This window comes from Trachurus japonicus, chromosome 11, assembly GCF_045865225.1.
Source record: "Trachurus japonicus isolate A0001 chromosome 11, Traja_1.0".
Taxonomy (NCBI): domain Eukaryota; kingdom Metazoa; phylum Chordata; class Actinopteri; order Carangiformes; family Carangidae; genus Trachurus; species Trachurus japonicus.
The window spans coordinates 26608369-26625474 of record NC_140917.1 but is presented as its reverse complement, the minus strand read 5'-3'; the positions used below and the strand labels follow the sequence as shown (position 1 = coordinate 26625474).

Below are 17106 nucleotides of genomic sequence, written 5' to 3'. Positions count from 1 at the left end.
CGAGTGTGGGAAGGGTAAGTATCTGGCTACTTGCATGTGAAATTGAGGAGATTTGTTATCACCACTTATTTGAACTGCAGTCAATAATCCAAAGCCAGTTTAATGTGGTCGTACTGTGCCAGGGTATATGACCAATTACAGGGTGTGAAGGAATTACTCTTTCTCGTGTGTTTGTTGCAGCAGCCATTTGTTAATTAGAATTGCAAATGCCATAAGCCTTTTGCTCTGCTTTTGGAGTAAGTCTGAAAATGATGAAGATGTAATCACTGTGAGAGTGAATGAACAGTCTTCTATTCTTAAGATCATTACCCCAGTCACAGTACAGAGGGTTTAAATGTCATTTTCATTGTGTAAATGTTAGTACTGTATGCTACAGTGCAGACACAAAGTACGTTCTGGACTTTTTCTCAGTGAGGAATTATGGTGTAAGAGATGTGCATCCTTTCCATCTTCAATGATGTAATTAGATCCGTTAAAATCAACTTGCCCAAGTCTGTTAATGATTGGGGAGCTTTATCAATGTGGGCTCTGTTCAGGCAGCAGCACTCCAGCCTGTCATTATCTGCTGCCTCCAATCAAGGTTGACTTCTTTTTTCTTTTTTTCTACAACTGCTCGTTTGGACTTCTTGAATGACGGCATCTTGACAAATGGAGAAAGTTGAAAATGTGTCAGTGAAATGGTTGTAATTATCGAAGGCACTGAGTTGAAGAGTTGGCTAAAGGCAGTGAGAGGCTGTGTGTGTTTGTGTGTGTGGCTTCAGTCAGTGCTGCTCTGTCTGTGCTTAACAATAAGCAGAAGAAAAAATAGTTAAGAGATCTGCTTTGGTCTTCAACAGACTATTATTCTTTGGCTAAAAATAACACACAGTCTACTCTGAGAGATGATGATAGTGTGTCTGTGTAAAAGCGATAGGGACGAGTGAGTGATTGCATTCTTTACCTCCAGGTTTCTTAATGTTCCCACACAGGACATCAAAGCCTCACTGCCTGATGCTTTTCTGCTGTGAAACAGTTTGAAGCTGCAAGGTTTTGTGCATCAAACACACTGAATTATGTTATTATAGACTTAATCATCATATTATATTCTAATATTACAGTATATTATCTGCTTTTTATAATAAGATAAAAATGAAAAATATTTTCCCAGCCACAATGACACTTGTTGACACTTGAATATATCAAACCTGGCTGATTATTTTCTCTCCCTCTTATCCGATAATAAGACTTGACATTTCATGACACTTTAACAACGCAGTTGTTTTCTCTGCATCAATCTGAACGAGGTGGAGCTGGTCATGGACATTGATTATTCATTTGTTCAGCGTAGAATCAAACAACTGTAATAGGTTTGGCCTGTGACCACAACTACAACATGTTGTTTTTGCAGTGAGTCTTAATTTGCTGTTTAATAGAATATGGTGCAGTTATAATACTGATAACCCACACAGTGCATGGGGATATCAATATCTTTAAAAACAAGTTTTTACTGAGAAATATATGCATACTTTCTTCATATCCATTTGACTGGTAACCAGTGAGGAGAGGCCAGCACAGGGGAGGATGTGGTCTCTTTCTTGGGAACCAGCGAGGAATCTTCTGAACAGGCTTCAGACATAGAGAGAGAGAGAGATGTGAAGAGATAAAAGCGCGCAAGACAGTTTCCAGATCTAAGAAAAGCGAGAAAAGCAAAGTTTTATTTTTTTATTTATCTTTTTGCCGTAGATCCACCATCGAAAAAGCTTCCAACGACAGAGTTTATATGGTTGACAAATATTTAAAACTGACACCATCGTTTATATGAAGCAAAAAAACTGGCTGCTGGGGAAGACTTTTGGCCATCAATCATTTTAAATCTCAAGATACTTTAAAAAGAAGATTCATTGAGATTTCATGTGCTTCCCGTGGGTTTAGGCAAAGATGCAGTTGTGTGACGTCAGCATAGCAACGGTAATGTTGTACTTTCCAACAAACAGACCACTAAACAGTAACTGTCAAATAACCAACAGATTTAACATTTTATGGTGCAATTTTTTACATTTGAGGAGGTTTGGTAAGATAACTATGATTTATGTATGCCCATACACTGAGTATGAGGACAGATAAAACACATTTACAGGCCTATATGTTTTCTTGGTACATAATGGCCCTCATATTTTATTATTATGAGATGCAAAAGAATGGTTACGCTACATTTCTGCATCACTCTCTCTCTCTCTCTCTCTCTCCCTCTCAGTCTGTCACACACACATGCACACAAACACACTACACAAATACTCTGGTGCCACCTACGTGTTTACGTGAATGTTAAGTAGGTTGTAACACTTCAGCATATAATCACACAGGCACAGAAATGCAGCCAGTTATAAATTTAGCAGTATATAATTTTAGGTACAGTTACGCTGTGCCATCACACACACACACACACACACACACACACACACACACACACACACACACACACACACACACACAAAGAGTGAGGGAGAGAGACGAGCTGTGGATCCTCTCATTCACACTCATTCTCCAAGGCTCAGTGGCGCTCCTTCCTCTCCTCCTCTTTTTCTAGTGCTTCATTGTCATCTGAAGTCATTTGCATATACAGTAGTTTACTTTTTTCTATTTACTATTTTGGTTTGACTGACTTTTATCTGCACATACATTTATATGCAGCTGCTGTCAGCCTCAACAGATATGTGTCCATGGCATTGACGATTTGTTTCTTAGTGTCTATAATGGCGATATTTACATTAGTAAATGCTTTGTAGGGAGGTGAACTTAAATTGCTTCCTTCTTGGAAATGTGTTTATGTATGTGCTGAAGATTTTCCTATGATGGAAATATTACACACACAACTATGGTATTGTGTACCAATTAAACTGCATTTTTCAGGGTATTTTGCACTCTTTACTTTACAGTTTTATTGGATCACGCAGGACTGATCTGCCCTCTGAGCCTTTGCTGAAGCGACTGTGCTGCTGTGTCTCTGATGTGCTTTTGCTGCGCCTGCTGTAACGGAGCTATTTCTGTCAGTGTCTTTCTTTCTTTTCTTTTTTTTTATTTCCTCCCACCTAGCCTGATTTATCCTCCAGAATGTTTGTTCCATTCATCCAGTGTACATCCCAGAGCTATTAGTTGTTCCAATAGGTGCCGATCATTTTCCATCCATATAAGCCCCTTCTCTCTCATGCTTTGTTAACGGTCTTGTTTGAGTTTGAGATTGAGTGGCAGGATTAAGTTGGATCCCTGCCCTCCTCGAGACCTCTGATCTCCTCGTCTGGGATCCATTTTCAGTCTGATTGCAATTCTTGATCCAGAGGGGCTCATCTTTTATCTTTGATTTGTAGCAATTCCTCTGCGCTAATGCTTCTACAAGCTGACCCCTGGAGCCATATTGTGAACTACGGTATACCTGCAGCACGTTCATCGTCCATACTGTACAGCTCTTTGCATTTGCATTTCAATCCCTCTTATCGTTTTGGTAAAACCTTTGATGTAGTGTGTTAAAATCAAAATCTAACCTTTGATCTTGTTCTGGAGGGCTCAACCTGTGGGCGGATGATGCCTCCATGCAGTAGGAAGCGAGAACTGTGAAGGGGAAAAAAACAAGAAATTCCAAATGGTTGACATCAAGAAGACTTAAGTGATTAAGTTTATATTCACCTCTACTTTGAACAAGTGTTGATAGAAACTTCAGTTCTCCTAAAATACCTCAATGCTTATTGAATATAAAAAATAGTTTGACATTTAGAGAAATGCGTCAGCTCAGATTTTTTAGAAATAATAAACACACAGTTAAGGTCATAGAGCAGTACTGTAACAACGTGTTGATCGGTTTCTCACAAGACATTAACAGGAGTCTCCTGTTAAGTCTTGAGTTTCCATCCACCACAACCTCCTCCTAATGCAAACATACTTCCTTATTTGCAGAGGCGGTCACATAACAATAAAACGTGGCCATGTTGCTTATCCCAGTAACTCCTTTCGGTCTCTGCAGGTCAACCTCACATTGTTTTCCCAGTATTTGTGGTATTGTAAGCATAAAAATTTAATTTCCCATAACGTGTGTTACAGCTGTTGTGTTTTAGTGGATTTATTTTCAGGTACATGGATGTTTGAGCTGAAAGAGTTCCCCAAACCTGGCATAGGTCACTGAGTATATACGCCATCTGTCCCCTGCTCTTGTCTTTCGGGAAGAGAGACAAACAAATGTCATTGGTCGGTTGACATATGAGATATACACTCTGTGGAAAGTCAAGAGGAAATGAAGTGGCCAGGGAAAGGAAAGGTTGCCAGATGAAAGGACTTTGATCCCCCTGAAAATACCCTCCATTCAATGGCAGATGTCCGTAAGCATGTGAAGTCGTCCATGAGAGGCTGAAAGTATAAAGTGACACTTAATCGCTTCAGGAAATAAAGTGGGAAGATGTCAGTGTCTGAGAGGGAGCTGCTCATTTGACAGAACAAAGCTCGTGTTCATTAACAGTCTCCTTTGTTTACTGGAACCAGGAGGAGAAAATGTTATTCAGGTGATTATGTAATGGAGCGGATATGTTCAGTAAACCTGACAACACAGCTGAGTCGTCTCTGAACTTTCTGGAAACGCTGTCATGTTTAGTGACAGTCTGAAGTGCAGGTACATTCTGTCTTCAACAAGTCATAAACTATGTAGCATGACACGTTTATTAACGCACCTTAAATATGCGGTTTTATAACGGATCTCTCATTAGTGTCAGTCTCAGGTTCCCACATGGTATCGAGGACTTAAACCCTGCAAATGCAGATTTACACATTGAAAAGAGCGTCATTATCTCAAAAAAGAAACAAAAGGATTTCAATGATTACAACCTTTGTTAACCTGGGAATCTGCCAATTTTAAAATTCACCAGTGCACTTGATAAAACCGGCATGACACTGGTGTCTCTAACCCAACAGTATCCGAGCATCGACCCCTCGGGATGCTGTGACAATATAGTGAATTAATTACCTGTATGTAAATCAGTGGAAGCATTGAAAGCACTCGTCGCACCGGTGTTCCTCCTTTGTTAGCCAGGCTGGTTGCATGGCATTGTTCAACACTGATAATCACACACTGATGATGTTGTTCTGGGATATGGCAGATTTGCTTTTCCTGGAAAAATCAAAGCAGGTGGTTGTGTGTTGTGGTTTTGCTGTAGCCAAAGATAGAGCAGAAACAACATTTTTTTGCTAAAGTGTTTGAAGAGAATTGTGTATTTCTGACGCTGAAATAATTAAAATTCTTCTATTAGTGGTGGAAACAAAAGCTCCACTCTCTGTGTAATAAAATAACCCCTGCAATAATTGCATACTCGGTGACACCTGCAGCTCTAGATTTTGGTTGAAAGTGTATCTCAACAAGAGGTGCAGATCAAATTTAAAGGCTATTTTTAAGTCTGTTATTTTGTTGTGGAGACATTTCAACTTAGGATCTTAAAAAAGCAACACCAGTCCTTAGCACTGTGCTTACATTAAATTTGAGGATTCACAAACAACAGATGTTTTATAGTCAAGGAAAGGCTGCATCATGCACTACACATAATGACACTTTCGAGGATGTGCCGTTCCACCAACCATGCCTCCGTCTGTAAATGCTAACCTCTGTTAAATCATACACGTCCACTTTGAAACTGTCCAAAAAAAGAAAACAGTGATGTCTCGAATCAGGCCAACATGACATCATCATGGTGGTGAGTTAACTGAACTTGTGCCCTTTAACGTTTCATCCTCCAAACTCAGTATCTCCAACTCCAAATGCCATTTATCATAATACATTCACTTACAGTCATGCATTTTTCATGAGGTGAGGACCAGCACTTTATAAAATGTGAGTCTTAGAGAACTGAAAAAAAGTTTGTGTGAATGAGATATAGACGTCCAGACAGGGAGGTGGACTGGGCAGTGGGTTGGTTCAGCTGTAAATTGGTCAGAGACGGACGGGGGGAATACTCTGAGTCTTTTGAGTCCCGGTGGTCCCTCCGCAGATTAATGCAAAGACCACCATGACTGTAACCTTGATACGCAGACAGAGGGAGAGAAAGAGGGAGATGGAGGGGGAGCGGTGGGAATAAGAAATGGATGACGTTTGCGAAAAGGAGAGCATAATGAGCCCCGGTCCTGCCATGATACATAAGCATGTAATTGAATGATGGGAGGAGTTCTCTGAAGAGTGGTCCCTGCACCCCACTTCAGTTGCTTTTGTAACTCAATTTAAAGCAGCTATGATGAATATGGAGAACAAAAGAACTCCCCTCAGCTCCACTGGGTGTTTTAGCATCTTTCAGCTCATTGTTTTGGTTTTCAGCATCAAACAGCTGCTAAACTGGCAACTAATGGTTAACAAGTTCACCCATCTTACCCTGTAGTAGGGTGGGTATATCATATGTCAAGATAGTGTTTATAGTTTGACTCATTCCCCCTCAAGTGGCCAAAAAGTTTGTTTTTGCAGGTTTAAACAGACTTTTCTGTATAAATGGTTTGTGTAGCCAAATATTTGCTCCGCTGAAGAGCCCATGAGCAAACGATAAATCCCTCCTTCAAGCTCTAGGGCGGCAGTGTAAATATTCTTTTGTCTCAGAGTTTGAGATGTATATGATTTGTTGTGCTTCAAAAGACATATATTACAGAACCAGAGGGCCAAACACCATGCTTTACTTAAGACAGGCCCAACACAGTACACAACACGGTTTTCCCCCAGACGTGTCCCAGACGGATTGTAAAAACTACTGTAAATGCCCAATTTAGGCTCATTTAGGGATCTACCAAAAATGGAAAAAGCTTGTTCACTTAAGGATGTTACCTCACAGTAAATGAAAAACAGCAGCTATCCTCAAGATGCATGGGTACACCTACGACTGTTAACCACAGCTGGATTAATAGCTGTTGGAGTTTAAAGTGCCTCACGAGGCTCTAACCTGTTCCATGTTGTCATAAGTGCTGAGAGGGAAACAGTAAGAAATCTCCCATCAGTCTGCCTGGCAAACACTGAATAACTCCAATTTACATATGATGTATGTTTCTATTACTTGAGGGGGAATCAGTGCCAGTCAGAAGAGAAATGAAAGGGGAGGCGGCATACTTCAAAACAGCATCATGGGTACTGGATTAAGCTAAAGTACCTGGATAATGTCTAGACTATGATGAGATGATATCCACCAGAGTCTCGTTGCTCTACTGTCCATGTTTCCTTTCTTAATCCTCCCTTACAATCCCTGTCTCTCCCCTATCTGCCCCCTCACTTTCTTTCAGGTCTAGTTGAAGTGTGTGGGATGTCATGGAGTTACAGATCAGATATAAATCAGGTGTTTACACAGAGCCAGCGAGAGTCCTCTTATTACAGAAACCTTGCTTTTAACAGCTGGAACACACAGTGCTCTCTTGCTTCGTTGCCCCTCAGCATACTCCTGCAGCTTCGTAACTCCTAATACATGGAGCCGGTTTTGAGGGCGAGCTAACTGAATGTCTCCTCAATGGCAGACAACACAGTTTTAATTAAAAAAAGGTGGGTTAGGGAGCAGGTGACCTCCAGCACATCTCATTCAATAAAAATCGAATTTGTGCAGTCACCAGAGGGTGAGCATTCAGCAACATTTTGAGAATGAAAAGGCTTAAATATGCATAATGTGTAACTGCGAAGACTGTGTTTGCAATTAAATACACTGGACTCCCGAAGATGAATCACATCATGCTGCAGGAGATAACTGTACAATCAATCCAGGCCACGCAGGCTCTGTGTATTCAGCTGCATCTTAATTTGTTTACTCATCATGGAGATGAGTTTCCCTGTCATAATCTGTTTGGTCTTCCACTGGTCAAGCAGCCACACATTCTTGGGCTGTTTGGGAGGTTAGACAGTAAACCAGACCCCTCCCTCTCTCTCTGCTGCAGGGTCATTTCAATCTTTAGGACTCATTCTCAAACGAAACAACCAGCCAGAGGATTTTTGACCATTAAACCACTAGGTCAAATGTAGTTCCAAAAAAATCTATATTGCAGGAATTTCCAGTTATTTTCATCATATGACAAACATTACCTCAGTAACAACAGTGAATGGTGGCTTTGACTGTCGTGGTTTTATTCCTGCGCCAGGACATTGCTAATTTATTCACAAAGTGACTGTAGTCGGTATCGAGGAGGAGCAGGGGCAATTCAGCATCCAGTAAAGTAACAAAACAATAACAAAAGGAATCAAGCATAAATCAAGACATGAATAGTTTTGACAAACCAAAACAAATTCATTATTTGAACGCTTTATACGAAACTGCTGCTAACAGCAAGCACACAAAAAAGCTGCCTATAGTTGTGCTGAATCAGTGGCTGGATTCACTGAAGCTCACATTTTTCTTAGCCTGAATACATCATCACAGCCAGATCCTGTCCTGTTTCATAGCCAACTTCTGAATAAATTTTAGAAATGCAGCAGGAGGACTCTCTGTGATACGTGTCGGTCTGTGGAGGAGTTGCAGGTTGAGCTTTTATACCGCCACGTCCCTATAACATGACCTCAAGTTCCCCTTCATATCAACTGTATTAAGTCTTTTGGTTTAGCTATATAGTGGTATTTATCACCTTATCTCATATTAACTCTAATTCTGTGACAATATATTTTTAATTTACCTACCATAAAATGCCTAAGGAGCACTTACTATGCACTTCTGGTGTACTGTACCTCCTTCCGTCAGCTCCTTGGAGTAGATTTTTTACTTCGCACTTATTCCTGTGTTTCTTATCCTGCATCGGAGCTTTAGTGATGTCCCCCACTTAGGTTAAAAGTGCCTATGAAATGAGTAAATGTAAATTTCACAAATCATCAGTCAATTTTCATACTTCATACAAAATGTGAGACTCCATAATGGAACAAAACTGTAAAAAGTACAGTTTATTTTCACACTTTTTTTCCCATTGTGGTGATTTTTCAGGGCACACAGAGCACAGTGTTCACCCTCAGAATAAGGACACTGTTAGAGTAAACGTCATCCCCATTTCCACTCAAAGACCTCTCTCCCTGTAGGCCAGAAACAGTATAAATCTGAACAGTAGTGCATCACTTATTTGATTTTTTTTTACGGCATCGCTTTCTTGTCAGTAATTTAAGTATTTTAGCAGACAGTTCTGTGTCTTGTCTGGTTGTTTTGTCATACACAGAACTGGAGGTCGGACTTTGCCCTGAGAGTGTATTCTGTGGAGCACAGACATTAGTTGAAAATATGATGTGTCACCATAACGGGAACCTGTTTAATGTTTAAAGGATGTGCGAGCTGATGTATCTGTTGGATCTTCCCGCAGAGCTGGAGAGAGAGAGCCTTGAAAATAGAGCCGGAAAGGGGGAGAAAGTGAAGACTGGAGATGGAAGGACAGAATGGCTTTTAAAGAGGGGGATTTTAGAAAAAGGGCAGACAGCAAGGAGAGAGGGGGAGTCAGAGTGAGGAGGGTGGGGGAGTTGGGGGGTGAAAGAGAGAGATAGAGCGAATTGAGGGGGGAAATAGATTAAAAGCAGCAGAAGATATATGGAAGCGAAAAGAGAAAAGAGAGCAGGGAGGAAATGAGAATTCAGACAAAAGTGGGATATGGGTGAGGAAGGGGGGGAGGTAAATGCATGGGGAGGAAACGATGCAAGCTTGTTCTTTTTACCTTAATTGGAGAGACTGGCATTCGGTATATTTTTAGGTAGATGATGAATCCAGAAAACACGAACAAGCCAAGCTGCAGAGTCTTCACCGTTTTCAGCACTTACCTGCTTCACCTCAACACCAGCTCAACCCAGACACAGAAATATGTTCTCTCCGGGTGCGAACACGGACCGATCAGTCGACACAAGCTCAGTGCGCTTTATCAGCTCTTTGACTGCTACTTCATCATTATGACTCATTAGAACTATTTCAGGGGTTACAGTACTGTATGTCTATCATTGTTAACACGTCGCCTCCGAACAGCATCGACTGGCTTGAGTGTGAGAGAAGAACAGTGATTGATACTTTCCAAGTGGCCACTACTCTGTGTTCAGGATCAGATGAAGCTCACAGTGCCTCAAAAATTACATCTGACATGTGATGTATGTAATTATCTATCACACTGTCACATCATCACATGTGGAGCTGCATATTTCAAGTCTCTGTAGGAATATAATAATAGTTGGTTTTTGTAGGGGTTTAGACTATATGACATATAAGTAAATATATTCATTTTTTAATGTCAGATGCAAAATTATCAATTAATATCTATGGAGGAGACTGTAACAGAGGATTTCACAATAACTGCGTATATTGTTCATTTAGAGTTATTGTTCTTGCAGCATTACTGTAATTAATAGTCCCTCGCTGTGTGTGTTCTCAGAAAACTTTAGGCCATACACACATGCACCTGACGTTTTCACCAAATACTTGTTATTCTCTGCACAAGCAGAAGGTCATGATATCTGGGTTAAAAATTGTTCAAATAATTCTTAATCTGAAGTGTGATTTTGGATGTGTTCTCGCAGCGCTCTTAGAATAAATCCTTTAATAGAGCTTATAGCTCAGCACAAATATTTTGCTCTTTAGACAAGACTTATACGACAAGCCTTGTGGGTAAAACGTCTATAAACTGTCCATTTGTCAAATTAATCCACCTGAACTTGCATTGTAATCCAGCTCATTTGTCGCGGCCTTGAGAACAAGGGGGGCGCCAAATCACGTCCGTACAGCTGCTCCCTTCAGACTGAGTGATGGGGTCTGATGTGGTGAGAAGTCGGCAGGGAAGGCAGATCGAGCCGACGCGTCCTCCATCACTGATGTGATGTCGGCACAAATCTGTGTTGTCACCGTGCCTGTGACCGCTCACTGCCAGAGGGAAGAGACGGGCGGCTCCGTCTTCTCCTGTCAGGGTGATGTCATGATGTCAAAAAGAGAGGGAGGAGGAAGAAAGATGAGGGGCAAATTGAGGAGGAAGAGGGGGAAAGGGAGACAAAGGAGGGGGACCGGAGAGAAAGCACATGGGCAATAATACAAATACGAATCAGGACTCTTTAATTCAATTTTTTTAGACAATCTAAGCTCGACTAAGCCCAAGGCTTCATGGCTGCATCCACCAGACGTACAATAAAAAAAAAACACGTCCTCCAAACTTTTGTGTGATGAAAATGACAGAAGTGAAAAGTGAAAGAGAATAATAAGGGAAAACATTGAATGTATACAAAGAGAAAAGCTGTGATAAATACCAAAGAGGATGACTTTCAGATCAACCCAGTCTGTTCAAGAGCAAAACTGTTTTCGAACCTTCCTTTTAAAGTCATTTGCAGCCTCTACTTTGACAGTCTCCACAGATAAATGAATGTCGTATTTTCAAAGTTGTTTATAAACGATGCTGTAATTAATGTTGGCATAAATCTTACTTACTTGATCTATAGTGGCCAAACAGCATTCCTGGAGAGCGGCCGGTACTCTGTAGCTATGCACTCGCTCATCCCGTTTGAGTGCTTTCCTTTGTCTTCTCCAAAGGGGGTCCTGTCTCTGTAATGAACTACACGCACTTCGCGCCTTCCTGTTCATATCACACTGGAGCTAATGGTCCGCAAAACGCTCCAGGGTCTATGTTTAGAGACATATAAAGAGCTAATGGACAAGGCAGGAGCGAGAACCCCCCCAGTCTCCACCCGCTGACTGTCTCACACTCACAGCAGAGATATGGAGATAGGAAATGTACTGTTACTAAATGTATTATTGATGGGCTGAGAGTGTATAATACTGTTAAACTCTCACCTGCTGCCTCTCCTACCAGAACGTATAGATAATTCCCATGGAGTTTATAAAACTGCCTGTTCAACTAATCCTGCTTCCTTAAATGACTAAATATTCTGTCTGTGTTTTCTCATCAGCAGTCAGCACATGTATTTGTTCCTCCTGTCCTTAGCAGAGCACAGTCAAGGATGTCTAGGAAATCACTCACTTTTACCACCCCAATCAGTAGCTCAGGTGAAGTCAGCTATGTCAGTTGTCCTGATGCATGTCTGCTGTTATTTGCCTTGCACAGACACGTTTCTAACAGAGAACATCCCACTTTTAGACAGATTCACACGCTCATGTGCACCCAGAGGTGATTAGCTGATAATTGACTGGTGTGCTGCAGCATGATGATGGTTTTTATAGATCTGCTCCACCTGGAGACCATTTTGGGATCCATACTCCCCCTCCTCCATCTCTTTCTGTCTTTGGAGTTGTTCTTCCCTTTGCTTCTTGTCAAAACAAAGGTATAGAGCGATTTGTTGCCCCGTTCTTCACCTGTCAACAAACTGAATTTAAATACACTGTGGACTTTTATTGATCTGGACATATTGAGCTCCACTTGATTGGTTGGGATGAGATTCTGACACAAAAATGAATTAGAATTGCCAGGTGTTTGTTAGGGGCTAGTAAAGTATTTTATTTTCTTTGTGTGCAAGAGATGAATCTGACATATCATCTCATACAAAGCAGAAATGTTAAATATACACTGAGAGCCACCAAATTAATGTAACTTCATAACACTCAAAGACACTATCCATAAATAGTTAGCATTACTGTATTATATTTGATAAATATTTTTTATTCTCAGATCAAAATTGACTTGTTCTATCTTCCTAAGACTCCAAAACCCAAATGTCTACCATTTACTCTCCAGGATATAAAAGAAAGCAGCAGATCTTGATCTTGAATTGATTTGTCAGATCATCACAACAGTCACATGCTATTTTCTGTCAACCTTATTAACAGAGAAATAAAAAATCAAGACACAAGGTAGATCTACAGTTCAAATGGGCTCGGGACTGATATAGAAGGGGGCTCTTTCTGAGCCTGGATCCATGACCAGAAGACATCTGGGACCAATATTAATGATATTAATAAATGTCCCTATATCTACTTTCACTCACTATATTTACAGCTAGTGTCGTATTTCATGAAAGCATCGGAGAAAAATGAGAAACTAGAGGGAAAACCGAGGGATCCCTGGTCACAGATCAGCTCTTCTAGCCCTAAGTTCTTGGCAAAATGTAGTTCCAGGTTTATTTGTCATTCTAATGCTAAGGAGCCTACCATCAGTGTGCTTCTGAGATCCAAAACAAATACTATCAATCCTGCTAACATAGCTTTCACAATGACTTATAGGTCTTGCTCATGTACTGTCTGTCTGTCTGCAGAGCAGCCTGCCCCCTGGGCTGCTATGGGTGTGGAAACAACCAGTAGGCCGTCTTAGCTGTTCAAACTGCAGAGTGATGGGCCTCCAACAGGGACCCTGTGAGTCGGAGCAAAGAGATCTGAAGTGAATTTTAATCTCTCATGCTCGTTTACTAAACAGGCAGATGTGCCGCTGCCGTCCTGCAGGAGAGGAGCCACAGCTCTACATGATTAATAACCATCAACTGTTTTCATCTGACTGTGGCTCTGTCCTCTGTGTCTCCGATTGTTTTGCACAATGCACAATGTCTCCCCAACATGTGCACATCATGCACATACACAAGAGAAGAGATGTCACAGTGCATCTGCTGCAGTGTTTTGAATTTCAGATTAATGATTGCTGTTGCTGTCTTCTCCTCAGAGGCCATAATCCTGATTTGATACAGCCATGTGTTTGTTCAGGCGGTCACTTTCACGGTAGGCAACTTGTTTCCTGACATGTCGTTCTCTCCTTCTCTAGAGATTTTCCTGCAAGAGGAAGATATGATGTTAGTGGGCTCTCTGTGGATCCTTTGGATTCTCGTGATGGTAAGATCTCTCTTTTTTTTTTAATTCAAGGAATGCTGGGAGGTCAGCATTTGCGTTCATAATTAGCTCAGCTTGTTCATTACAAACTTGGATAACCCAAAGAAGATGTGTGATCCCTGACTGCACTTTGTTGTGTTTTCCTGGGACTGTTTTATAAACTAGTGTAACTACTGTAAAACCTGATAAAATAAAATAAAACTCCACTTGGAAAAGTCCAGAGCAAAAGAAGTAAGCAAGCTAGCCAAGGCCCACATGTGATTTAGACGATAAAGTAAAACTTTTAAAACATACATATTCATTTGAACAAATGTATTCACTCTCATAAATATACATTACATTTTTCCACTGTAAGTTTCCGCATGTGTAATAACAGTAAATTAATCTCTACACCTCAAAATAGAAGCCTCTGACTAATACAAGTAACAATTTACTGGTTATAATATCCTCTCCATGACTCAGCGCAGCAAAATAAATGCTCCATGTTACTCTTTTCTATGTCAACATACCTATTGAAATATGACGCTTTATTTCCTGTAATTATTACTATAGTGTTTGGATTTGGAGTGGGCATTAGTGATTTGCTTGTGCCCATCTGCCCACCATATGTGAAATCTTAATTTGTGGCACCCATGATTTGATTTTAGCTCAGTGTGGAGGGTTGAGTCACATTCACAATCTGCTCCAGTGTTTGAGTAATTACATCAGTTAAATGAACTGGGCCAGTGCAGTGGATGTTTTAATATTTATGTGATATTTCAAATAAAGCAGGTAGGGGTGACGCATTTGGCACTATGAAACTTTAACACATACTGTACAGATTTGCCTGGTGGAGGGCTAACAATTAAGAGAAATCAAACTGTGAAATGTCATTTAGATGGATTTGCTGCTCTCCCTGCAAATTACTGAAATAAATGGCATTTTCAACACCAAGGCAGAGATAGTATTTAGTAACCACCTCTTAACAGCAGGCTAAAGTGATGTCGACATCATCCCCATCGTTCACTTTATTATTTTTTAAATAGCTGTGTCTGTAGAAAAAAATAATGTCTTTGATGAGTTACTGTCCCTTTTGAAATAAAAACATTGGTCCACTATTTTTCAATGTTACTGTGTAGTGGAAGTTTACTGCTGCAGTTTCCTTTGCTGTTCAGCATCAAGCTTGACAAAGAGAGCCTGGATTGCTTCCCTGCCAGATGTTGTGAACCTGATGTATCTATGTTTTGTACTTTCATTTTGGAGTGGTCTTGCCATGTTGTTTCTGGAGGATTAATGAATTGTAATAGGTGAGGAGAGGCCTTCACCAGAGAGCAAGCTCAACTCCTCTGTTGATATTGGTGGTGGCCTGGTGGTCGTATGTATGACGTCATTTACTTCAATGTTTGGAGTGACATCATATGTACGGCTGCTAAACTGCTACATGGGACATCGGGATCCTTTATCTCACCTGTTTTTCTTTTTCTTTTTTTACAAGCTTTTATCAGACAGGTAAGAAGGATATTTCGGTCTAATGAACATTCCTGTCCTCTCTGCAAAGAGCCAGAGGTAGGAGGTTTTCATCTCAATTGTGATAAGGCATGTGGAGACAATCTCCCAGGCAAAGTATTACAATCCCTCAAATGAGTCAAAAGATGTAAGTGTGTGACCCTGCCAGAAGCTTAATTTTCAGCTAACTTTTTCAGAGCAAAATGGCTCTTCATCCAAAGTCAGCATTTCCAACAGCAGGCTTCTTCACTCTTCCTGAGTGCTGCTCCCAAGTACAAACAGTTGAGTGGAGAAAAGATAAGATTCATTGGGAGAAAATCAGCTGCTTAACTTCTTTTGTGAGGTCCCAAACACGCTTTAATGAGTTACATGAGTGGGAAGTGACTAGAATATCAGATCAGCTTTGAAGATGCTCCACAATCTTTGCCTACTCACTCTTCCATCTAAATGTTTATCTTATATAAGGCTTTGTATCTAAATCTGAACTGTGAAGTATCACAAATTTAGCTAACATCATCTTCCAAGATCATGTTTAATGCTGTATCCAATTTTCTGCAGTAAAGGGAACGCATATCAGAGGATCAACATCCCAACACACACAGGAACACTCTGCCATCTATATGCTCTATACTCTGGTCCATGTTAGTCTTGTGCTGTGTTGTCTCCACAGTGCAGGGCTGCAGCAGGCACCGAGCATGTTTCAGAGCCATCGCTCAGACCAGGACAGAGCGCGACAGAGGGGCAGAGCCAGGCGGTCAGCCAGGGTCAATGTCTCCAGCTGTCCAACAAAGATCACCATGAGAACAGAACCGGTGAGATGTCCAAACTGAGCATCACAGCACTGATGTTGTAAGGTGCTATTTTGGGATTAGAGCACTGTTGTTCCTGTTGGAGATAATGTTGCTGTTGTCAGCGGTGGTGGTCCAAGCACAGCTGACCTGAAAGGGCTTCTAGAGTTGTGTGTGTGGGTGTCTGTGAGTCTGGGGTTATGAATATTATCCGGCATTCACTTTGCACAAACACAACTGAAGACAGAAACTCTGTCTTTGTGTCATTACTTTTTCTCTCAAGGTTCGTACTGTGGACAAATGTGGGATGGTTTGTTGTGCTGGAGTGAAACATCAGCTGGGACGTCTGTAACCCAAAACTGTCCAGATCATCCTGACCTGGACTCAACTGGTAAGAAAGTGTCACACTTCTCACACCAGTCCACAACAACAAGCTTGCTGAGTTGAGCCTGATGGGAATTTGGAAGCGTTTTCTGCCTAACTTTTTAGTTCCAGGTCAGCAGGCATCACAGAGAAATGATCCAGTCCTCTCTGCTTGTGATGGTGGTGACTGGTGATGGAGCTGAGGGAGGAAGAAAGCATTTAGTTTATATTCTATGAATTTCTCTATGATTTTAGAATGCATGTGTTTCCACAAGTCTCTGGTTCATGATTAGCTTGTGCTCCGGGCCTTGTAACAACTCATAATGCAAAAACTGCAGATATTGTAGTAATAATTAGATCAAATATATAATTACTTTAAATGTCACATATAGTCTCACTCAAAATGAGAAAAATAGAGCTTAGAGCAGTTCGGGATTTACATTGAAGTTGTCAACGCTTCATTCGTGCCCCACAAAAATTGGCTCTTTTATACGGAAGCCCTCAAGTGTCATACATACATTTTATTTCCTCTGTTTTCTCGTGATAACAAGATAATTTTCCTCAATTTTCTCATGATAATGAGATATTTATCCTTTCATTCATTATCTCTCTTATTAATTATCTCGGGAAAATGGAGGAAAATTATCTCATTATCATGAGAAAACATGGGGAAAATGATTTCGTTATCACGAGAAAACGGAGGAATTACAGTATCTTGTTATCACAGGAAAACAGAGGAAATA

The 17106-nt window shown here is 40.8% G+C and overlaps 1 protein-coding gene across 3 annotated transcripts in view; it reads left to right on the top strand.

The window, feature by feature from the left end:
- calcr (calcitonin receptor) overlaps positions 1 to 17106 on the top strand; it is a 53169-nt gene that overhangs the window by 11160 nt on the left and 24903 nt on the right. For all 3 annotated transcript variants that reach the window (XM_085792054.1, XM_085792053.1, XM_085792052.1), the window contains exons 2-4: positions 13663 to 13730; positions 15883 to 16024; positions 16284 to 16391. In XM_085792054.1, the coding sequence (XP_085648180.1) occupies positions 13686 to 13730; positions 15883 to 16024; positions 16284 to 16391 (295 nt within the window). In that variant the 5' untranslated portion in view covers positions 13663 to 13685. The remainder of the gene's footprint in view (positions 1 to 13662; positions 13731 to 15882; positions 16025 to 16283; positions 16392 to 17106) is intronic.